General features: G+C 49.9%; 1 protein-coding gene across 1 annotated transcript in view; it reads left to right on the forward strand.

The window, feature by feature from the left end:
* MARCHF6 (membrane associated ring-CH-type finger 6) overlaps nt 1-25,813 on the forward strand; it is a 1,360,950-nt gene that overhangs the window by 1,086,895 nt on the left and 248,242 nt on the right. Inside the window, exon 22 of the mRNA XM_078687648.1 lies at nt 13,068-13,202. Within this exon, the coding sequence (XP_078543774.1) occupies nt 13,068-13,202 (135 nt within the window). The remainder of the gene's footprint in view (nt 1-13,067; nt 13,203-25,813) is intronic.

Below are 25,813 nucleotides of genomic sequence, written 5' to 3' on the forward strand. Positions count from 1 at the left end.
ACATAGGGGGGCGTCTTTGTTTACACATTTCTCCTGTACCTTTTGTCCATAATTGTTGTGCACATGGGTTTTTATTAATTGTTCTTTTCTTTATATATATGTGATGTACATTGTGCACTAAATTAGTGTGATTTTATTGTTTTTTTATTAATAAAACAGTTGTTTTTTATATAATTCTATGTTGTTGAGCTTATATGTTTACCTTTACAAAAGTTTCATTATGGTTGCTACCACTGGTGTCATGTGAAGTGTGTATGAGGAATGTGTCGAGTATTTCAGTATTTGAATAGTAAGTATACCCCAAGGGAACTTTTGTTGTTTACTTGCAAGGGAGTTACACTCCAAAGATAACCTCTGCTCACCCCCTTGGCAACGTGACACGAGCAGTAAGGCTGATCCCGGAGGCAATGTGTAAAGCATTTGCGCACGCACCCACTAGCAACAACATTCCAGGCCCCCCACAAAAGGAATTCCACACAAGGCTATATCAAAAATAGCCTTTGTATTATCAAAACACATCAGATAGTAATAGCACCATATACATTGTGCCAACTGGCACGGGCAATATTTACAAGGGATTATGTACACCTGACAGGGCCACATGGACCATTTTCAGGATCATCACAAAGTGAACTTGGTAAAGGTGAACTAAAACATACAAGTAAAATAGGTCATAGAACGTACAGTCAGTAAACACTGAAAATCACTGCACTTGCAACAGTCTGTGCCATGAAATCCATCATACACAGTACCCCATCAGTCTAACTACATTAGACCCTCACCACCTGAGTAAAACCTTACACTAGGGGCGGAAATCACACAGGGAAGTACAATCTCCCTAACATTAACCTAAACAGGTAAAACAGCCCTCTATGTATACATCATATCTAGAGGCATCAAACACAGGGTGCGCAAAACATACTAGATACAGTACATTTCCTAACACCCAAAGCATTAGCACCTAAATCACATCAAGGTCCAGGTTGCGCCACTGCGCCAAAACCTAAACCTAGCAGCTGCCCACTACTTGCTGGGCAGCTGAGGACAAGAACAGGGCCTAAACGCTGCAGCTGGCACTAAGTGCTGCGCAGCTGTGGAAGGCCAAAGTAGGGGTGAAGGAGTGCGACTCACTCCTGAGTCCAGAGACATGTCCCTAGAAAGAAAACCTAAACGGTGCAGCTGCCCACTACTTGCTGGGCAGCTGTGAAGCAAACTGTGACATGGGCCCTCTCTGGCCCTCTGGAGCAAAGACTGCGCCAAAACGTTGGAGCCACACGGGGCTCTGAAAATACATATTGCGCTAACGGTGGAGCCCTCTAGGCTCTGAACATACATGTGCCCTCTGGAGCACTCTGGCTCCTCAAAGAAATAAATGCCCCCAACGGTGGAGCTCTCTGGCTCTAGGAATACCTGGGGCCTTCAGGGGCAAGCACACAGGCCCCTCTCTGGCCCTCGGGACCTCCACTGGGGCTTTCGAGATAATTAGGACCATCGTTAGAGTGATCTGGCGCTGTACAAATGGTGGGGCGGCCCACTGCCATCCGGGGCTGCCCCCGCCCTGGGCGAGACTCACTCGGCGCTCTCTCTCCCCCCTATCCCCACCCTCGGGGCAGCTCCACTCACCGGCTTCTCCAGGGGCATGCACCATACTTCACCCGGTCCCCCATCTCGGGACCGGGACTTTGGGAGGTGGAGCCCTCGCGGCTCCCGGCTGACTCTTTGGCCGGGGCTCCCTCCACCGCATGGGAGCCCCGCGACACTGGTGCTGCGTTCGGTTGACGGCCCCGGGGCTCTCCCTAACTCACGGGAGCCCCGGGCCACAGGAGGCCATGACTCGGCCGGCTTTTCTCCTTCTCCGGCAGGGCGCCGGCACTCTAGCCAATCCCAGCGCGGCGGCAGGCGGGACTTCCCTTCAAAACCAGAAGTCCCGCCCAGCGTCAGGCACTACGGTGCCTGACTTCCTGTTTTCAGCGCGAGGGCTGCGGCGGTGATTTTTCGGGCATAAAGGAGGGGTGGGCACCCTCGGTACGCAAAATAAAACTTAGAAGCGGGATTGGCACCCACTAAGGCACACAAATAAGCGGGGTGGGCACCCACTCTAGAATTAATTAAATAAGCGGGGTGGGCACCCGCGATGGCCACCAAAGGGCAGGAGCGTTTCCCCCCCGAGGGAAAATGACAGCGCTCAGCCCCTAAATGAAAGATAAAGCGCTCACCAGGCGCTGGGGCACAGCAACTACAAAGCCCCCAAAGAAGGATCCCCCAGAGCAAAGGGTCCCAGCAGTCCTGGGCATCAGGAGGGGCAATGCAGGGTCCAGGGGCCAGCACACAGGGCACTCCAGCAAGGAGACAGCCCCCGTGGCGGTCTCTCCTGGGCCCCACTAGCAGCAAGCCCCCTTCTGTTAGGATCCAAGCAGGAACTCCAGGCATCTAGCGGCAGGGCAGGGCCCAGGGAGGCAAGCCTTCCCCTGGTCCCCAGCAGCAAGCACGCCCCTGGTAGATTCAAGTCAGGAAACAAGAACATTTAGTATGAGGTCACAGCCTCTTTTTATACACGCATTTCCTTTGTTGTCAAAGGTGCAGGCAAGGGGCGAACCAGATGCAACTGGTTCCTGAGCACTTTCTTTTGCTCAGCCCCTCTCCCTATTCACAGGACAGGCCAGGGACATCAGACACACCACACGGGGCTGAGCCAGCATTGTGGAGGGAAGGCCCAGCCCTATTCAGGTCCCAGGTGTGAAAAGTTGGCCTGGTATATGATGTTCACTATTCTAGTAAACACCTTGCACCAGTCCAAACAACCCTTATGGTGATGGTTGTAAGTCAACCTTATAGACCAGCTATCCTAGTGGTAGCGTGGATAGAACAGTCTTAGGCTAAAAGACTCTTGAGGGCGTGTAAAGGCAGCTGTTTTACCAAAAGTAACCCCTTGAATACCAAATGAAAGGACACCACACAGGATATATATAAAATATATATGTATTTATTTACCAACACACTCCTCTGAACTCTTTATGAGATCAGAGGCAAAAGCACATAACAAGTTACTTAATCAGAATACGTTAAGTTGCACAATTTACGGTTAGGCCCTAGTGGCGAAGCAAACCATATACTAAGAAAGTGGTATAAGTACCACATCACGAGAAAGGCAAGGCCTAGGGCCTAGAGAATCGCTGGGGCTACACTATCTGAACCTTAGGTTAGGAGTAGGAGGCCCACAGGCAGCGTGAATAATTTCAAAAGGGGGTGGTGATGGACAGAGTATCTGAGTTAATCAGAACACTCCTACCCAGTCAACAGATCAGGGCTTGATCCATCACCGTTTTTTAGCTCACTGCACCATCCCAGTTCAGAACCTGGCTATATGCAAATTAGTCTGTCCCTGGCCCAGTGCATCATGGGAACAGGGCAGACCAAACTACCAAGCCAATTCTTCACTGGAAAGGAAACAAGCATCCGGGACCGGTTTCTGGCATTACAGCCGTCTTCGGCCCGGCTTGCTTGAATCCTGATGGTGCAGTGAACAAGGGACTCATGTCTGAGCATACCCTTCCACACTCATGGTGGCCAAAATAATTTTCAAAGGGGGTGGTGATGGACAGAGTATCTGAGTTAATCAGAACACTCCTACCCAGTCAACAGATCAGGGCTTGATCCATCACCGTTTTTTAGCTCACTGCACCATCCCAGTTCAGAACCTGGCTATATGCAAATTAGTCTGTCCCTGGCCCAGTGCATCATGGGAACAGGGCAGACCAAACTACCAAGCCAATTCTTCACTGGAAAGGAAACAAGCTTCCGGGGACCGGTTTCTGGCATTACAGCCGTCTTCGGCCCGGCTTGCTTGAATCCTGATGGTGCAGTGAACAAGGGACTCATGTCTGAGCATACCCTTCCACACTCATGGTGGCCAAAATAATTTCAAAAGGGGGTGGTGATGGACAGAGTATCTGAGTTAATCAGAACACTCCTACCCAGTCAACAGATCAGGGCTTGATCCATCACCGTTTTTTAGCTCACTGCACCATCCCAGTTCAGAACCTGGCTATATGCAAATTAGTCTGTCCCTGGCCCAGTGCATCATGGGAACAGGGCAGACCAAACTACCAAGCCAATTCTTCACTGGAAAGGAAACAAGCTTCCGGGGACCGGTTTCTGGCATTGCAGCCGTCTTCGGCCCGGCTTGCTTGAATCCTGATGGTGCAGTGAACAAGGGACTCATGTCTGAGCATACCCTTCCACACTCATGGTGGCCAAAATAATTTCAAAAGGGGGTGGTGATGGACAGAGTATCTGAGTTAATCAGAACACTCCTACCCAGTCAACAGATCAGGGCTTGATCCATCACCGTTTTTTAGCTCACTGCACCATCCCAGTTCAGAACCTGGCTATATGCAAATTAGTCTGTCCCTGGCCCAGTGCATCATGGGAACAGGGCAGACCAAACTACCAAGCCAATTCTTCACTGGAAAGGAAACAAGCTTCCGGGGACCGGTTTCTGGCATTACAGCCGTCTTCGGCCCGGCTTGCTTGAATCCTGATGGTGCAGTGAACAAGAGACTCATGTCTGAGCATACCCTTCCACACTCATGGTGGCCAAAATAATTTCAAAAGGGGGTGGTGATGGACAGAGTATCTGAGTTAATCAGAACACTCCTACCCAGTCAACAGATCAGGGCTTGATCCATCACCGTTTTTTAGCTCACTGCACCATCCCAGTTCAGAACCTGGCTATATGCAAATTAGTCTGTCCCTGGCCCAGTGCATCATGGGAACAGGGCAGACTAAACTACCAAGCCAATTCTTCACTGGAAAGGAAACAAGCTTCCGGGGACCGGTTTCTGGCATTACAGCCGTCTTCGGCCCGGCTTGCTTGAATCCTGATGGTGCAGTGAACAAGGGACTCATGTCTGAGCATACCCTTCCACACTCATGGTGGCCAAAATAATTTCAAAAGGGGGTGGTGATGGACAGAGTATCTGAGTTAATCAGAACACTCCTACCCAGTCAACAGATCAGGGCTTGATCCATCACCGTTTTTTAGCTCACTGCACCATCCCAGTTCAGAACCTGGCTATATGCAAATTAGTCTGTCCCTGGCCCAGTGCATCATGGGAACAGGGCAGACCAAACTACCAAGCCAATTCTTCACTAGAAAGGAAACAAGCTTCCGGGGACCGGTTTCTGGCATTACAGCCGTCTTCGGCCCGGCTTGCTTGAATCCTGATGGTGCAGTGAACAAGGGACTCATGTCTGAGCATAACCTTCCACACTCATGGTGGCCAAAATAATTTCAAAAGGGGGTGGTGATGGACAGAGTATCTGAGTTAATCAGAACACTCCTACCCAGTCAACAGATCAGGGCTTGATCCATCACCGTTTTTTAGCTCACTGCACCATCCCAGTTCAGAACCTTGCTATATGCAAATTAGTCTGTCCCTGGCCCAGTGCATCATGGGAACAGGGCAGACCAAACTACCAAGCCAATTCTTCACTGGAAAGGAAACAAGCTTCCGGGGACCGGTTTCTGGCATTACAGCCGTCTTCGGCCCGGCTTGCTTGAATCCTGATGGTGCAGTGAACAAGGGACTCATGTCTGAGCATACCCTTCCACACTCATGGTGGCCAAAATTATTTCAAAAGGGGGTGGTGATGGACAGAGTATCTGAGTTAATCAGAACACTCCTACCAAGTCAACAGATCAGGGCTTGATCCATCACCGTTTTTTAGCTCACTGCACCATCCCAGTTCAGAACCTGGCTATATGCAAATTAGTCTGTCCCTGGCCCAGTGCATCATGGGAACAGGGCAGACCAAACTACCAAGCCAATTCTTCACTGGAAAGGAAACCAGCTTCCGGGGACCGGTTTCTGGCATTACAGCCGTCTTCGGCCCGGCTTGCTTGAATCCTGATGGTGCAGTGAACAAGGGACTCATGTCTGAGCATACCCTTCCACACTCATGGTGGCCAAAATAATTTCAAAAGGGGGTGGTGATGGACAGAGTATCTGAGTTAATCAGAACACTCCTACCCAGTCAACAGATCAGGGCTTGATCCATCACCGTTTTTTAGCTCACTGCACCATCCCAGTTCAGAACCTGGCTATATGCAAATTAGTCTGTCCCTGGCCCAGGGCATCGTGGGAACAGGGCAGACCAAACTACCAAGCCAATTCTTCACTGGAAAGGAAACAAGCTTCCGGGGACCGGTTTCTGGCATTACAGCCATCTTCGGCCCGGCTTGCTTGAATCCTGATGGTGCAGTGAACAAGGGACTCATGTCTGAGCATACCCTTCCACACTCATGGTGGCCAAAATAATTTCAAAAGGGGGTGGTGATGGACAGAGTATCTGAGTTAATCAGAACACTCCTACCCAGTCAACAGATCAGGGCTTGATCCATCACCGTTTTTTAGCTCACTGCACCATCCCAGTTCAGAACCTGGCTATATGCAAATTAGTCTGTCCCTGGCCCAGTGCATCATGGGAACAGGGCAGACCAAACTACCAAGCCAATTCTTCACTGGAAAGGAAACAAGCTTCCGGGGACCGGTTTCTGGCATTACAGCCGTCTTCGGCCCGGCTTGCTTGAATCCTGATGGTGCAGTGAACAAGGGACTCATGTCTGAGCATACCCTTCCACACTCATGGTGGCCAAAATAATTTCAAAAGGGGGTGGTGATGGACAGAGTATCTGAGTTAATCAGAACACTCCTACCCAGTCAACAGATCAGGGCTTGATCCATCACCGTTTTTTAGCTCACTGCACCATCCCAGTTCAGAACCTGGCTATATGCAAATTAGTCTGTCCCTGGCCCAGTGCATCATGGGAACAGGGCAGACCAAACTACCAAGCCAATTCTTCACTGGAAAGGAAACAAGCTTCCGGGGACCGGTTTCTGGCATTACAGCCGTCTTCGGCCCGGCTTGCTTGAATCCTGATGGTGCAGTGAACAAGGGACTCATGTCTGAGCATACCCTTCCACACTCATGGTGGCCAAAATAATTTCAAAAGGGGGTGGTGATGGACAGAGTATCTGAGTTAATCAGAACACTCCTACCCAGTCAACAGATCAGGGCTTGATCCATCACCGTTTTTTAGCTCACTGCACCATCCCAGTTCAGAACCTGGCTATATGCAAATTAGTCTGTCCCTGGCCCAGTGCATCATGGGAACAGGGCAGACCAAACTACCAAGCCAATTCTTCACTGGAAAGGAAACAAGCTTCCGGGGACCGGTTTCTGGCATTACAGCCGTCTTCGGCCCGGCTTGCTTGAATCCTGATGGTGCAGTGAACAAGGGACTCATGTCTGAGCATACCCTTCCACACTCATGGTGGCCAAAATAATTTCAAAAGGGGGTGGTGATGGACAGAGTATCTGAGTTAATCAGAACACTCCTACCCAGTCAACAGATCAGGGCTTGATCCATCACCGTCACAGGCAGCGTGTGCAGTGTCTTTACACACACTTGTGAGTCAATGTTAAGTCAATGGGAACTTAGAGTTTAGAAAAAGAAGGATTCAGGACACTTCCGGTCTAGCTAGAAGGAAACAACTAAAAACCTAGACACTTGCATAGTCAATACCCTTCTGAGCACCGAAGTACTCGCGTTACCTCACCCACAGGAAGCGGATGCATAGGTGTGAAGATGTGTCGGGTTTCGACGTTGAAGTCTATGGAGCCTGTGAAGAAAGATGCTTCAGGCGACCAGGAGGAAGATGTCCGGGTGGATCCAAGGGTGGATCGAGGATAAAGAGGACCTGAAAGCAGAGGGGACAGAGTCTGGGTCACTAACCAGTGACCAGGTGGAACCAGGAAGGAACCAGACGACGTCGAGGAGCAATCATGTGCTGTCATGAAGCTTGTCTCTTCAGCCACGCGGACCAGGAGGCGTCGAGGACGACCAGATGCTGGAGAGGAGCTGTCCCACGAAGGTTCTCGCAGATGGAGGGGTCGAGTGCTGGATTGGAGTCAACAAGCCTTGGCAAAGGCAACCCACGCCGGATTCAAAGAAGGCTTCAGATGCAAACCAGCAAGGTCTGAAGTGCCTCACCTTTGCAGGGAGGCGATAGCCAGTCTGGAGCAACCAGACCAGCGAGTTGGTTCAAAAGTATTTTCATCACAGAGGCTACTACCCAACGGGCCAGCAACCGGACAACGCCTCTAGCAGAACACAAGCAGAAGGGCCCCACGCAGAAGTCATGGAGGGCTGGTCTTCGGTGCAGGTGGAGCTCGGATTCGGGGCTTCTCAATCCCCAGTGCACAGCTTCGAGGATACCTCACGAGCTGCACAGTTAGCAAGTCGTGGACTTTTCAAGATGTCCGGTCCCACGTGTCTCGTCGCCTCCACGGATCTCAGCTATGCTGCAGACGTGAAGAGAGGGTCATAGAGGTCTGGAAGTCTGGGTCTTGTCAGGCTCTGTGCTCGGGTTCCGGCGGGAACGTTGACAAAGTAAGCCGTTGATTTGCTGGATGGTGCCTGGTTGCCCAGGGTGGTCACTCCTTGGCCACAAGGGAGATTATTCAGTCTTCATCTTCAGCAGAACGTCGAAGGTCCAGAGTTTCGTTTCAAGTTTCAGTTCAGGATCAAATCTAAAGTCTAAGGACACAGCTCCTACCTTTATACAACTAAAAGAGGCTGGATTAGTTCCTAGGTCCCTCCTATGGGTGGGACCAGGAAGGGGGGTGGTTACACCCCCTTTCCTTTGTCCAGTTTCGCGGCAGAGCTGGGGCTGGAGTGCCCCAGCAACCGGTTTGAACTGGGATATGCATGAAGCACATAGTGTGCCTCAGGCAGTGTCTCGATCTATTCAGCCCTCCCTGTCCCAATACACAAAGTCCTGTCTGGGGTGGTGCTCGCACCTCCCCAGGCAGGAAACCTATTGTCGAAACCTCCCTGACTGGAAGGACTCCCAGCACCAGGAGGTCAGACTTGTGTCTGTGACAGCAGCGTCCATTTTGTGACGCTGGGGCTCTGGTTAACTTTTACCGGGATAGTCAGCAATAACATGTCTTCTCCCTCTAGAAGGGTGGAATGCTACCCCCGTCGCCAGAATTGGCAATGGAGTAGTATTCCAAAGTGTATGACACCTTACACGACATGTTTAGATAAAGCCAAACCAAAGTTAGCATTTAACCGCGAGGTTCATAATGCACTTAAGAGTATATGGTATGGCAATATCATAGAACAGCTATAATTTCATGGTTCCGAAAGCTGCAGACAGGCTCAGCTCATGCTAGAGCACCATCTCACACATAACCAAGCACTCTGCCTCCAGGATTGTTAAGGCCTGCCATAGGAGTGACTTATAGGTTACTGTGTGTCTATATATAAGGGTAGATATAGGAATACTATACCTAAGCAAGGGGTGATTACACGACCCTGCCCCAGCTGAGTGATCAGCCAGTTGTGTCAGTTTGAGTGGCCAGCCAGGGGTGGCATAATACATGCTGCAGCCCCTGGTAGGCCTTGTGTGCACCCATGCCCTGGGTACCTATGGTATACTATACAGGGACTCACAAAGGTGACCCAATATCCAATTTGCTATGTACCTATAGTACATGGAGTCCATATTACAGAAAGAGCAGATAGCCTGGGGTCCTGAATAGCAGGATCCCAGGCCAACTAAGTCGAAAACCAGCTTAACACTAGGCAAAAAGTTGGGGGTAACCATAGTCCGGTATCCACCTTCCTACACCAGGTGCACTCCTCCCTCCCATCAACATGCAGATCTCTCCATTCACCACCGGGGCAGACCCATCCTGACTCCTGGAGCAAGGCACACCAGCCAGCTCCAGCCAATCACAAGCCAGACAGTCAATTCACATTCACTGCACAGACATGCCAACTTCTAGAAGTGGCACTTCCACACTAGACACATAAATCCGCGCACATCATCGCGCAGCATTTGATCACACGAGCCCGCACATACCAAACTCGACCCTGCACTCCCCACACATCAGGAACTACCATGGACACACAAATCCCCCATGCATTCCTATGGGAGGGCAGGCCAATCTCACACACGCACTCAGAGAGCGCACGCACTTTACACTGGGACACAGTGTCAAAGTGCGCAAAGACCAGAAAGCACTATAATTATGTAATATTAAAAAGCAAAAAGTTCAGGGGTGAACCTGCCAGAAGGGCTAAGTCCAGCAGTCTCCATATGTTGGGGTCACAGACCCGTGCCCAATGTTAGAGCTTGGCTCGAGGATGCTTCACGCTGTCAGACGCTGCTTTCCGAATTCTCGGAATTGGTGCCGACCACTTCCCGACCGAACGACATTTGAGGTCCCCTGGTCTCTTATCTTCAGCGACAGGATGCTTTGCCTTCTGCGGCCTCTCCAGCACTCTCCGCCCGCGGCGGATGCCGGAGTTGGTTCGTGAGGTGACGCTTCCCTACCTGCACACACTCCTGGCACCCCGCTCCCTCCTCAGTCCGCATGTGGCCACTTCCTCGGGGGCTCCTCTTTGCCCTTCCGCCTTCTCTCCACATTTTTCTTTCTGTGTCATATAATGGGTTTCTTGCATATGATGATTCATGTACTGAATGCCATAATTGTGATTTAAATCTGTGATTGTGGACTTCTCACCCGCATATAATGTAACTCGAAGTGCAATTTATTTTTCCTTAAAGGTTTTAAAAAATCTAAAAAAATAAAAAATTACACTTCTTTTTTTGTTCTTGTTATCCCCTTTCCCCACCCCCAACTTGGATGATAGCATGCTTACAAGCTCTAACATTGTAAAGATGCACTTATTGCTGGGGCTAGTGTGGGGATGTCCCAGATTCCAACATTGCCAGTGCTCATCGCCTGTCTGAGTGACCGCAGTGTTGGCGATATAAAAGCTGCCCATGTCACCTCCAGAGCCTCTGTGTTTGTTGTTGCAAGGCTTGCAGAAAACTGAGACTGCCAGGAATATGCTAATCAGACTTGTTCCAATAATGCCTTTTATATTTATAACACAATTTGTGTATCATGTTTACCATTTCTAAGTGCTTTCGTAATATTTGCTTGCGGTTAAGCCCCTGCTCTCTAGGGTCCCGATTCTGAGCAGTCTCTCCCTGCTGCCTGACACCTACTGGGTTATATGAGCGTAATTTGTTAACACCTGTCTGTGTGTCAGTGCCCTTCCTTTCTGTTGTGGTACCCTGGTTGCCTATATAAGCATCAGCATGTAATAACTTAAAGAGACAGTCTGATTTTCTACCAGTGACAGTAAGCTGCATTCTGCATATGAGGCATGCAAGAGTGTAATACAGTACTTTTCAGTTGAAGGGGGCCACCCTAGGCCCTACCTGTTCCATTGGCCTGTATTCAGCCCAAGACCAATGAATATTTGTAAGATATGGAGACGCAGGTGTGCCATCATCACATTCCACAGGGTGGCCCCCATCATATTGCATTACACCACTGCAGACATGTGGCTCTGCCTCAGAGCCATGTGCCAGGTGATACAACCTTGCATCACAGCCATGCAGTGGCTGATGCAAACTTGTATGCAACCCATGGCAGTCCAGCATCTGGTCCATACACTCAAGTAAGGGTATGGTGCTTCAGCACGCTACTGAAGGGACTTGCGTCTGACTTGATGGACATCTAGTAACTAAATAAGGGACTGCAGGCAATATGCCCCCGCATGCATGCCTGCATGCACAAACATGTTGACAATTGTGGCATGAATTTGGAGCAGGGTCAAGATAGATCTGTATATGGCTGTGTCCAGGCTGAGGTGGCAAGGAGGGCACAATAACGATAGACTGGAATGCGGTCAGAATAATTACCAGCTGATTAATTCAAGCATTCCATCCATCGCCTTTTTGTAAACTTTAGTATGTCGCTCTAGTTGGGACAGGTGTGTCTAGACTCTGGTTCCTTGCACACTGTCCCACAAGAACCAAAGCTATACCTGACAGATGACCCCTAAAAAGGGCTATACCAATCTTGGGTTGCTTGTGTTCTGGTTCAGGGAGGACGTACCCTAGCAGTTAGGGCTGTACTGTTCCCATCGGAGCAGGGTCAATACTGATTTTCATGTGGCAGTATCCCAAACAGAAGGTGCATGGTACGCAAAATAACAATGGGCTGCGGAAGAGGTAAGGGCAAAACCGTTCTTGGTTTACTTGTGTCCTGATTCAGGGAGAACCTAGGCTGGCCTTTTGGGCTGACTGTTCCCATTGGAGCATGGTCAATACTGATTTGCATGTGGTGGTATCACAAACAGAAGTGTCATGTTCTGCAAAATGAAGATGGGCATGGATGCGGCAGAGAGTGTTTGCCAGTGCCTGACATTAATTAAAGCTTTCCGCCCCTTTTCTTTTTATTTTTTTCTTATTCATAGTGTTTCCCTAAGTGGGACAGATGTGCCCAGACATTGGGCCTGTGTAGACTGTGCCACTGGAACAAAAGCTATGCCAGACGGATGAGCCATAATAAGGGGGAAACATGTCTTGAGTTGCTTGTGTTCTGCTTCAGGGCAGACCTAGCCTCGTAGTTAGAGCTGGACTGTTCCCATTGGATCAGGGTCAAGATTAATTGGCATGTGGCTTGGTCCCAACTACAGTGGCATGTTATGCAAATAATGGTCTGGGATGTGGCCTAGAGTAGTTCAAGCATTCTATCCATCAGGTGTTTGTATACGTCAGTGATTCTTCTTAAAGCATAAGAAAGCATTTGAAGGTGGTTGCATTAGGGTGCATGCATGGCTGTCATCTTGGAATACGTTTTCTTTTGCTATAAAACAGTAATTCCACGATTGCTGCCATGTATATGCATGTATAATCTCCAGTAGGGTTTTTTTGTTCTACTTTAACTTACTGTTCCAAGATGCTGGTCTGCCATCTCAGCATGATAAAAATTATTGTCAAAGCAAATAGCTTAATGGGTGAGATCTAATGGCTTTTCCAGTGCTTGTTATTTAAAGGCACATTTAGAACATTAAATGTAATTTATAGAGACAAAAACAGATTTGAAACATGATGGTGCTCCAAATCTAGTTGATTAAATGTGTGCCTCAATGTATTGTATAGTTTTATTCATAATAACCTATTTCTATTTAGATAATGAAGACACTGATAGTAGCTCTGCTTCTGGCTGGAGTAATACCACTTCTACTAGGACTTCTGTTTGAGTTGGTAATAGTTGCTCCTCTGAGGGTGCCATTGGATCAGACACCTTTATTTTACCCATGGCAGGTGAGTTATCAATAATCAAACTGTCTTGAGTATACATCTATAAAATCTCAGAATAGAAAAAAAGAAACTAAATATGAATGTAAAGCAGCAAACTTAAAATAAATCTGGAAATAAATCAAGGAATAATAAAGAATTGCTATTGACATATAATTTACATTAGAAATAGTGTAACAGCATCTTGAAAATGTGCCTTGTATCTGAAAGAGACACGTTAGTGATAGATTCCTTACCTTAGAATATCCCCAGGCGTCAGACTGGATCTGGAAAGTTTTGCTTAGCAGTACTCCTGCGCGTCAGTAGGTGGCATCCTGCGGCTCCGCGTCCGTCGCTGGTGTCGTAAGTGCCGAGATGTCATCACGGAGACTACTTAGGCACCACCCATGCGCACTGACATCAGTTCTTTCTTTTTCCGTTCCAGCAAGCGCAGATCCGGATAGAGCACATACCCAAGTAATTTTTTGACTGCTTTTTGAGACTTTTTGTCTCACCCCTGGTTCTCCTGGTGCTCGTAGGGATGCCCATATTTAAGTCCTGCGGTGCCTGCGACCGTAATATGTCGATGGCGGATCCCCACTATGTTTGCCTCTACTGCCTGGAGACTGATCACGACTCCCGGGCCTGCCGGGACTTTCGAGCCATGGCCCGAGGGCCTTGAGGGAGCAGCGTCGCAAATTGCTGGAGGTCCGGCATTCGTCACACCACCACTCCGTGTCTAGGGGCCGTTCCCGGGACCGTAGTCGTCGCTCCTCGGGTTCCAAGTCTTCGCCTTCGGATTCCGGTAAGCGACGTCATAAAAAGAAGTGGAAGAAGTGTGTTCGCTCTCCGACGTCCCCCCCACCCCCCTTCGCTCCTCGGAGGCGGACGATGGGGACAGGGGTACTGCCCCTGCGGCTCCTCTGGAGCCGGGGAGTCTCACGGTCTACCCTCCCCACCCAGGTCCGTCGGCGACTCCCGAACAGGTACAAGAGTTTCTTGCCGCCATGGACCGCCGGCCTCGGGCTCCTGTCGGCGCGCCTTCGGGCCCCGCTGTCCCATGTCCAGATCCTGTGGGCCCGTCAGCGCCGCCGGCAGATCCAGCTTCGGCGCCACAGTATCCTGCACCGTTGGCTCTGGCACCAGCGCCACGAGGTCCGGCGTTGCCGGCTCCGGCCCCAGCGCCGCCCTCGGCGCCGCAGTGGGTGCCGTTCCTTCCACACTTGCCCCGGTTCCAGGACCATTTTGTTCTTGCATGGGATCCGCATTGGGAAGCGGCGCCAGTCTGGCCCTGCCTGCCGCCGTTTCCGACGCCGTTTGTCCCCTCTCTGGCTCCGGCTCTGCCGCCGCGAGGGCTGGGAGGGGTCCGAGGACCCTCTTGCCCGGCAGTGTGACTCAGAGCAGGAATGGGTGAACGACCTGGAGGACGCAGATGTGGCTAAGTTCGCTATTTGGTGTGGGTTGGACACCGCTGACTCATTGGGCAGGGCGATTTATACAACTGGGTTCTGGCCCGATGTCCAGAACTCACTAATGGATATGCCCTTTGATGGCACCCGCCTGTTTGGCGATAAGGCCGACAGTGCACTGGAGCGTTTTAAGGACTTGCGGGCCACGGCCAAGTCCTTGGGTCTTTCAGCGAAGAAACCGGCCACTCCTGGTTTTCGTTCCTTTCATGGCTAGGGTATAGGCACCCAGGCGTGCGGTCAGTCGTCCTCCACCCCCGCTGCTCCTACCTCCAAACCTTCCTAATCCGAGCTTCGGAGAGCACCCCACACCGGTGGGTCGCAGGATCCGCCATCGCCATCGCCTCCCCCCCCATGCGCGATATTACATCAGACAAGTGGGTGCTGCAGATCATCTCCCCAGGGGTTACTCCCTTCCCTTTCAGTCCTCCTGACCCCCCCTCCGGCCATGCTGCCTTGGTGCCACCACATGTCGGGGGATCATTTGGTTCTTCTCCAACAGGAAGTCACGGCCCTCTTGGCAAAGGGGGCCATTGAGTGCGTTCCCGGCCAGGATGTAGGGAATGGTTGTTATTCCCACTACTTTCTGATCCCCAAGAAGGATAAGGAGGGCCTGCGCCCCATCTTGTTTCTCTGGGATGTAAATCGCTTCCTCCCGAAGGAGAAATTAAAAATGCTGTCTCTGGCTCAGGTCCTGGCTGCCCTCAACCCTGGAGACTGGATGGTAGCGTTGGACTTGCAGGATGCTTATTTTCACATCCCCGTCCTGCCGGCCCACCGGCGTTACCTGCGGTTCACGGTAGGCCAGTAGCATTTTCAGTTTGCCGTGCTCCCCTTCGGCCTTACCAGTGCCCCACGAGTAATCACAAAGGTGATGGCGGTGGTCGCAGCTCATCTGCGCAGGTTGGGGGTTTCAGTCTTCCCCTACCTCGACGACTGGCTGTTGAAGGCGGGCTCGCCCCAGACAGTCGTCGGCCACCTCCAGACTACGGCAGACCTCCTGCATCAGCTGGGGTTCTCGATCAATGTGCCAAAGTCACATCTGTGCCCCTCTCAGAAGCTCCTCTTCATCGGAGCGGGTCTAGACTCGGCGCAGTTTCGGGTTTATCCACCCGAGCAGCGGGTCCGGGATATTCAGGCTCTGATTCCCATCTTTCAGCCGTTATCCCGGGTTTCGGTCAGGTTGACGCTGCGGCTTCTGGGGCTGATGGCCTCCTGCATCCTTCTGGTGCATCACGCCAGGTGGCGGATGCGGGCTCTGCAGTGGGACCTGAAGTTTCAGTGGGCCCAGCATCAAGGCAACCTATCCGACCATGTCCTAATCTCGGAGGGCACTGCGAGACAGTTGCAGTGGTGGCTCACGGACCGCGATTGGGTCTGCGGCAGATCCCTCTCCCTTCCCCAACTGGAGCACGTAGTTGTGACGGACGCGTCCCTCCAGGGCTGGGGAGGCCACATGGGAGAGGCGGAGATCAGAGGCCTCTGGTCTCCAGCGGAGACTCGACTCCACATCAACATGTTGGAGCTTCGGGCGATTCGTCTAGCACTGAAGGCATTCCTCCCCTCTGTCCGGGGGAGTGTAGTGCAGGTGTTCACGGACAACACCACCGCCATGTGGTACTGCAACAAACAGGGCGGGTGGGGTCGTGGACCCTTTGCCAGGAGGCTCTGCGCCTTTGGCAATGGCTGGAACATCAGGGCGTGACCCTGGTGGTTCAACACCTGGCAGGTTCTCTGAACGCCAGGGCGGACGAACTCAGCCGCCGGTGCATGATGGATCACGAATGGCGTCTGAACTCGGACGTGGCGCAAGGCCTCTTTCAGCAATGGGGAGAGCCTTGGTTAGATCTATTCGCCACCGAAGAGAACGCGCAATGTCATCAGTTCTGCGCGTTGGAATTTCCAAAGCGGCACTTGCTCGGAGACGCTTTTCGTCGCGAGTGGAGTTGCGGTCTGTTGTACGCCTTTCCGCCTATACCACTTCTGCCCAGAGTGCTGAAGAAGATCAGGCGCGACCGGGCCCAAGTCATCCTTGTGGCTCCGGACTGGGCTCGAAGGTACTGGTATCCCGAGCTACTCAGTATGTCAGTCGATCCCCCGGTTCGTCTGCCTCTTCAGGAGGACCTTCTGTCGCAGCAGCAGGGGACGGTCCTCCACCCGAACCTGTCCAGTCGCCACCTCCATGCTTGGAGATTGAGCGGCGACAGTTGAGGCCATTTGACTTGCCTCCTGAAGTCTGTAACGTCATTCTGGCAGCCAGGCGTCCCTCCACAAAGTCGGTATACACCTGCAGGTGGAACAGATTTGTGGCATGGTGCACAGCAAAGGCTGTGGATCCTCTTGCTGCCCCTCTTTCAGAGGTTCTTCTCTTCCTTCTTTCTCTTGCCCAGCAGGGCTCTGCTCTGGGCACTCTCAAGGGCTACCTTCCTGCCCTTTCAGCCTTTCTCAGGCTACCTGATCAGCCTTCTTTGTTCAAGTCCCCTATTGTAAACAGATTTCTTAAGGGCATCACTCATACTTTTCCTCCTGTTCCGTTTGTGATGCCTCAGTGGGACTTGAACCTGGTTCTGACTTTTCTGATGTGCGCTCCCTTTGAGCCACTTCACAATTGCCCTCTTCGCCTTCTGACTTTGAAGACTGCTTTCCTGGTTGCCATCACCTCTGCCAGGAGAGTGAGTGAGCTCCAGGCTCTTTCTTGTACTCCACCTTTCCTTTCTGTCCATCCGGACAAAGTGGTGCTTCGTACCAAACCATCTTTCCTGCCCAAGGTTGTCACGGCCTTCCACATTGGGCAGTCTATCACCTTGCCTACCTTCTTTCCGCCACCGCATCCCTCTAAAGAGGAAGAGCGGCTCCATCGTCTGGACCCAAAACGTGCGCTCTCGTTCTATCTGGATCGCACACGCCAGTTCCGGGTGGATGACCAACTCTTTGTTGGTTACGTGGGCGCTAAGGAGGGGAAAGAGGTGCACAAGAGGACCATCTCCCGGTGGATCATCTTGTGTATCCAGGCATGCTACTCGTTAGCTAGGAAGGAGCCCCCTGCTGGATTGCGGGCTCATTCTACCCGAGCCACGGCAACTACCACTGCCCTGGGCAGGGGTGTGCCCTTACAAGACATCTGTCAGGCAGCTACGTGGGCATCGCTGCACACGTTTGCAAGACACTACTGCCTGGACAGCCAAGTCCGGAGGGATGGCTTCTTTGGCCGTTCCGTCCTCCGGGACTTTCTGGTGTGATTTTTGGTTCGCAGACCCACCACCGGGGTTGGTATTGCTGGGGTATCTATTCTAAGGTAAGGAATCTAATACTAACGTGTCTCTTTCAGATGCACAAGTTACTACTTGTGTAACAATATATCTGTAAGAGACATTAGTTAGTATTAGATTCCTTACCGACCCACCCATCCTCCCCGTTCTGCGAACCAATATCTAGGGTTAGGGTTGTCCCCTTCAGGGCCCTAGTTTCAATGGCACCAGTGTTGGTTTTGAACATGGCTCTGCGTTTCTGGTGCGGAAAAGCTGTGTCTAAGAACTGACGTCAGCACGCGGAGGCGGCGTCTAAGTACTCCGACGACGTCATCACGGCGCCCACGACGCCGACGACGGACGCGGAGCCGCAGACGACGCCTACCGACGCGCAAGGGTACTGCTACGCAAAAGTTTCCGGATCCAGTCTGACGCCTGGGGATATTCTAAGGTAAGGAATCTAATACTAACTAATGTCTCTTACAGATATATCGTTACACAAGTAGTAACTTGTGCATCTGAGTAATGCACTAGGCTTCACTGTTTGAGGCATGTGTTGTCCTTCGAAGAGTCTTCGAAGTATCACGAGATAGGTGGCTCCTCCCCTGGACTACAGTGCGCATGGGCATCTTCTCCATCCTCAGATTGTTTTTTTCCGCCATTGGGTTCGGATGTTATTCCTATACTCCAACTTCGGAATCGAAACTAAACTTTTCTAGAGGCCAAAAGGCCTTCGACTTCAACGGTATTGTTCTCGCTCGGTACTTCTTGACTCGATCAAGCTTTCCATCTCGACTCGGTCGTCGACGCGGGCCGTTCGGCCTTTTCGACGCCACGTGGGCCTGCTGTCGATGGAAAGGAGCCCGTTCAAAAGGTGCCCACAATGCCACTCCAAGTTCCCGCATACTGACAGACACACAGTATGCAACAAGTGCCTATCACCAGACCACATGGAAGAAACCTTCCCAGCCTGTGCCCAATTCCGTTCGAAGAAAATGATCCGGATTCGACGGGCCGCTAGGCAAGAAATGCAGCGACAGGCACCGGAACTAGACAACATCTTCGAGGATGAACAGGAACTTCCAGAAGGAGAAAATTCGGATCTAGAGATCGTCACCGTCGAGGACCACTCGGACTCCGATGACGAAATCCCACCGGGGAAAATCATGATACATTGCCCCCGACACCAATTACCCCGTTACCGAAGGCTCCGATCGAGGCATCGCCTAAAGGCCTTAGCCAAGATCCAAAACACCATTCGGAAGCCCCGCTGTCCGGCTCGGCTTCGAAAACAAAGATTAAGCCTTCACACACCCCAGGTCCAAGTAATGTGATCCCATAGAAGGTTCTAGAACCCAAAAAGGTCGTCGACCGGAAGGGCGTCGAACCGAAGAAGGCCGTACAGTCTAAGGGCATCGAGCCGAAGGCCATCGAGCCAAAAAGCGCAGAACCAAAGAAGGCCATAGAGCCAAAGAAGCCACCGAACCGAAGGGCACCGACCCGAAGAAGGCTGTCGACCCAAAGAAGGCCGCTGTGCAAAAAGTTGTTGAACCGAAGAGGGTCTCCGACACAGAGGGCGTCGTACCGAAGCCTGTGGCCCATCCGAAAAAGGTTATCGAGCCAAACAAAGGCACCGACCCAAAGCCAAGCGCTCCTAAAAAAAGCGGTTGATCCGAGAAAAAGCCTCGACTCAACAAAGGACAGTCAACCTAAAAAATCTGTCAAGCACAGAAAGCGCATCGAACCTGAAGATCCGGTCTATCCGCAATCACTCGTCGAGCCGGACAAAGAGCCCGAGCCGAAGAAGAGCAATAAGGCACCGAAAGTCGTTGAACCAAAAAAGGTTGTCGACCCGAAGGCAACGGGAGAACCATAAAAGACTGAGTCAAAAATGTCAAAGACACAGCCACGGACAGTGGAAGAAGAACTCTTCCACCCAGAGCCATCTGAGGATCAGGCAAAGATATATATCAACCCTGAGACTGGTAAAGCCACTATTTTACACAGGAAAAAGAGGCCATTGGACACTGACCCTCATTCCCCCATTCCTCTAAAGAAAAAGGACTTTGGGACTTTCTGTCTCCTGACCCTTCATTCCTTTCTATCCCACTATGCCTACCACGCCTTTTGCTCCTTACTCCCCTACGCACTCTGGGGACAATGAGGGCGACACAGGGGAAGATCCTCAATATGATATTAACTATCCAGAGGATCCTAACCCTCAAAATGAACCATGGGTAGAGCCCACTGATCCATATGACACGCATCCCATCCCTGACACCTCCTCATACCCAACAAGGCCGTCACCTACTGACGACACCATTGTCTTCAGCCAGCTAATAGATAGGGCGGCGCAGTACCACAACGTAGACATGCACAATTAAACTATAGAAGAGGACTTTTTATTTGACACATTCCCTACGTCTGAGAAAAATGTCAAAACACTACCAATGTTGAAAGGGGTCCTAAAACACACGCCAGATATATTTAAAGATACAGCCAGAGCACGTGTAATCAATCCCAGGATTGAAAAGAAATATAGAGCAGCCCCTACAGACCCTACTTATATCAGAGGTCAGTTGCCATTAGATTCACTAGTGGTGGCCAACGCATGCAAATGGGCCAACTCACAGACAACAGGAGAAGCTCCACCTCCTGATAAAGAGTCCAAAATACTAGAGGCCTCGGGTAAAAGAGTAGCATCACAGGCCTCCAATTCATGGAGAATTGCAAATACACAAGCTCTACTAGCTTGTTACGACAGAGCACACTACGACCAGCTTGAAAGTTTGATGCAACACGTGCCTGAGCCTTTCAAAGCACAAGCTACTGACCTCCATACAGGAGGGAAAATTTATTACAAACGCCTCCATTAAATGCGTGCTTGACGCAGCAGACACTGCAGCCAGGTCCATTAACATTAGCGTCTTATTACGATATGCATTTCTGGCTTTAAGAACGAGGTGCAATCCACCATTCATAACCAACCAGTCAATCAAGACTTCCTTTTCGGGCCTGCAGTCGACACCATTTTAGACAAAATAAAAAGGGATATGGAAACCGCAAAATCAATTGGTGCATTGCAGTTTCAACAACACAGAGGTTCCTTTCGACGCTCCTCATACAGCGCACCTACACGAGGCAATACTTCACAAACCTCATCTACATACAAAAGCAACACACAAGGTTCCTTTAACAAAAACTCCAACAGAGGAGGTTATAGGGGCAACAATAATAAGGGACGAGGACGTGGAGGCAATAACACCAGAGCCTCCACTGCCATAAAACAGTGACTTCATCACACTACCTCCAGACCACCTAACACCAGTCGGAGGCAGGATCCAACAGTTCCTACCTGTCTGGAACTCAATTACCACAGACAGGTGGGTGAGACAAATTATCCAGTATGGCTATTGCCTAGAACTCACTTCTACCCCACCAAACATACCACCCAGACACCGTCCTTTGTCCAAAGAACACATCACCCTGCTACAACAAGAGGTGAGATCCATGCTGGAAAAAGGGGCCATAGAGCCAGTCCCTTTTCAACATCAAGGGGCAGGAGTATACTCACTATACTTCCTTATTTCCAAGAAGGACGGTTCACTCTCAGACCAAAATTGGACCTCAGACCCCTAAATCAATACATTCTATCGGAGCACTTCATTATGATCACACTACAGCAAGTGCTTCCTCTACTCCAGCAAGAAGACTTTCTAGCAACATTGGACCTTAAGGATGCGTATTTTCACATACCCATCCATCCAGCTCACAGAAAATACCTCAGGTTCACAATAGAAGGTCAACACTACCAATTCAAGGTTCTCCCCTTCGGGGTAACCACGACTCCAAGAGTGTTTACAAAATGCTTAGCGACAGTAGCTGCACATCTCAGGAGGCAACACATCCACGTGTTCCCATACCTAGACCATTGGCTAAAACAAGCAAAATCGTACGAACAGTGTGCAAGAGACACGTCTCAAACACTTCAACTGCTACACAGCCTAAGCTTTTCGATAAACTACCCAAAATCGCACCTACAACCATCCCACACACAACAATATCTGGGAGCTACTATAGACACCTCGGTAGCAAAGGCATATCCAAACTCAGCAAGGATAACCAGCATACAGATGCTCATTCGCAAATTTCAGCCACAACACTCTTTGCCAGCTCGAGTCTTCATGCAGCTAATAGGCATGATGGCGTCCTGCATATTCATTGTCCCCCATGCCCGACTACAAATGCGTCCATTGCAAGAATGCCTAGCACGGCAGTGGAACCAAGCACAAGGACAACTAAAAGACCTAGTGTTGGTAGTCAGTCGCACTTACAACTCTCTGCAGTGGTGGAACCCACAAAACCTTTTCAAAGGACGACTGTTCCAAGAGCAAGTTCCACAACTAGTACTAACAAGTACTGACAGGTTGGGGAGCCCACCTACTTCAATACACAGTACAAGGGCTCTGGACAATCAAACAAAAGAAACTGCATATCAACCAACTAGAGTTGCTGGCAATATTCCTAGCTCTAAAAGCATTCCAAAAATACCTGTACAGCAAGACTGTGTTGATCCGGACGGACAACATGACAGCCATGTACTATATCCAGAAGCAGGGAGGAACACACTCCCCACAGCTCTCCCACTTAGCACAGAGCATATGGAAGTGGGCAATTCCAAAAGACATCTTTCTCCTGGCAGAACACCTCCCAGGGAAAGACAATCAGATAGCGGATCTGCTCAGCAGACACAGCCAACAACTTCACGAATGGGAGATTCACCCCCAAGTTCTCCAGCTATTCTTCGAACAGTGGGGGCACCCAGATATAGACCTATTTGCCACAAACAAAAACTCAAAATGCCGGTACTTTGCCGCCAGATTCCCACATCCGCTGTCACAGGGCAATGCGATATGGATGAACTGGTCAGGCAGATTTGCGTACGCTTTTCCTCCAGCACCACTGATCCCGCTGGTGGCACGCAAACTGCGGCAACAGTCACTCACACTAATCCTAGTTGCTCCCACATGGGCGAGACAGCCGTGGTACACAACGTTCCTGGAGCTTTCAGTAGTTCCTCATCAAAGGCTGCGCCTCGCACCCCATCTTCTAACTCAGAACCATGGAGAAATCAGACACCCAGATCCCAATCAGATGAACCTAGCGATCTGGCTCCTGAAGTCTTAGAATTTGGATACCTTAACTTGCCTCCAGACTGTATGTACATCATTAAGGAGGCAGGACGACCGACTACTAGAGCATGCTATGCAGCTAAATGGAAGAGATTTGTTATTTACTGCAACAATAACCAAATCAACCCATTAGATGCTTCCATTCAGAACATTATATGTTACCTACTGCATCTTCAAAGATGCAACCTAGCCTACTCTTCAATAAGACTACACCTTGCTGCTATAGCAACATACCTTCAAAACAGGCAACACCTTTCACTGTTTAGAGTACCAGCAATCAAGGCTTTTATGGAGGGTCTTAAAAGGGTGATTCCTCCAAGGCACCCACCTTCCCCAGTCTGGAACCTAAATATAGTACTTACCAGACTTATGGGGCCTCCTTTCGAACCTTTACACTCATGCGAATTGCAATTTCTAACATGGAAGGTGGCATTCTTGATTGCCATTACCTCACTCATGCGAGTTAGTGAGCTACAAGCATTAACAATTCTAGAACCCTTCATGCAAATACATGCTAACAAGGTAGTTCTTAGAACGAACCCTAAATTTATGCCAAAAGTCTCAACTTTCCATATTAATCAGTCAATAGAACTGCCAGTGTTCTTCCAAAATCCACAGTCAGTAGCGGAAAGAGCCCTACACACACTGGATGTAAAGAGAGCTCTGCTTTACTATGTGGACAGAACGAAATCATTTAGGAAAACAAAGCAATTATTTGTTGCTTTTTCACCACAACATAAAGGGAATCCCATATCAAAGTCAGGAATAGCCAGATGGATAGTTAAATGCATTCAGATTTGTTATCAAAAAGCAAAACGCACTTTAACCGTACCCCCAAGAGCACACTCTACGAGAAAAATGGGGGCATCCATGGCTTTCCTAGGAAATATCCCTCTTGAGGACATATGTAGAGCAGCCACATGGACTACCATACACACTTTCACAAAACACTACTGTGTAGACGTGCAAGCAAAGCAGCAAGCTGTTGTAGGCCAGGCTGTCCTCAAAACTCTCTTTCAAACTGCTGCAGCTGACACAGGTAACCACCGCTAGAGGAGATACTGTTATATAGTCTATGCACAGATATGAATTCATCAGCCCACATGCCTCAAACAGAATATGCTACTTACCAGTATGCATCTGTTCTTGGCATGTAGGGCTGCTGACATTCATATCGCCCGCCCTCCTCCCCGGTGCCTGTTGCAGCTGCAGCATTATCTTTTGCATGGCCATCTCTTACTTTACTATCTCCATCTCTGCCACAATGGCGAAAAACAATCTGAGGATGGAGAAGATGCCCATGCGCACTGTAGTCCAGGGGAGGAGCCACCTATCTCGTGATACTTCGAAGACTCTTCCATGACAACAAGGTGCAATCATCCGGATCCAACACTAGGTGGCGATCTATGCACAGATATGAATGTCAGCAGCCCTACATGCCAAGAACAGATGCATACTGGTAAGTAGCATATTCCTTACTTCCTTGAACTATTTCTAGGGAGCTGGAGAGCTACCAGCTGCGCCCCAACTACACCGTGGAGACCCAGGTGCTAGTACTCCTTACTGTTAGTCAATGGCCTAGTTTATCCAATAGATGTAAATTTGGATGCCTTAAAAGCGCCTTAAGGCAATGAATCAAAGAATAGACAGAGCTTTGACAACAATTATATTTTTGGAGAAGGACTCAGTATTTTTATCCTGGTTCTGCAAACTTGCCTAGACTGGTCTTATGGTGTGCATAGACTTTCTGAAATAGACTTCTAACTGAAGATTCCTCACCTTTTGAATTCTCCCCTTGTCAGATTGGATCCGGAAACTTTAAGCAGTACCTCTTCGCATAAGTAGGTGGCGATGCGAGGCTCCGCTGCATTCGAAAGGATTTGTAGAGCCTAAGCGCATTTTCTGTCATACGGTTCCTACTAATTAAGTAGGACTTTGCTTCTTGACAACATAAACACCAAAATATTGGGACTAAGTCCAATCATATAATCAGAGTATGTTAACCCAATTCCTGACTAGTTTGCAGTGCGCCACCTGGACCCCTAACCTATTTGATAGTGTTTGCAACCCCAGAACATGACCACTCTAATTCCCCCAAGGAAATAGTTGAAACAGATGAAACAGATTTACCCTTTCTTTGTTACTTAGGCATGTCCAAAGGGAGGCACAAGAACTAGGCAAATTGGCATTTCAAACCTGTTTTAAAGCAATTGTATTCTTGTGTAAAATACATAAGCTGCCATTAGTAGCAGAATGAAACAAAGCATTTTTAACAGCATGACAAGAATGATGAAACAGACTAATTCAACCATCATAACTTTCCACTGATCATATGCATTATTATTATATTCCTACCTAATATTACCTATATACTATAGATAGCATAGTGATAATGCATTCTGTCAGATTGCTTGGAGCAACGTAACTCCCTATTACCTGTGTGTGATGTATCATGAAACCAGTCTGGTGTTGTACAGGTCCACCGCACTTTGCAGTATAGGGATTGAAGTCCGCAGGGCTTGATCTCAGTTACGGGCGAACGTTTCAGATAATACATAGAAGCAGTGGCGGCTGGTGACATTTGAAAGTGGTGAGGCGTACAATTATTGTCGTACCGCAATGCGGCGAGCGAACAGTAGTGAGCGAGCCCGAACAACCTATGGGGGTACCTTTTGAAAAAAGAGTGGACAAATGATGCTTTTTCAAGCAATCTTGAGGCAGAAGGAAGGTTA

Source organism: Lissotriton helveticus, chromosome 4_1, assembly GCF_964261635.1.
Source record: "Lissotriton helveticus chromosome 4_1, aLisHel1.1, whole genome shotgun sequence".
In the NCBI taxonomy this organism is placed as follows: Eukaryota; Metazoa; Chordata; class Amphibia; order Caudata; family Salamandridae; genus Lissotriton; species Lissotriton helveticus.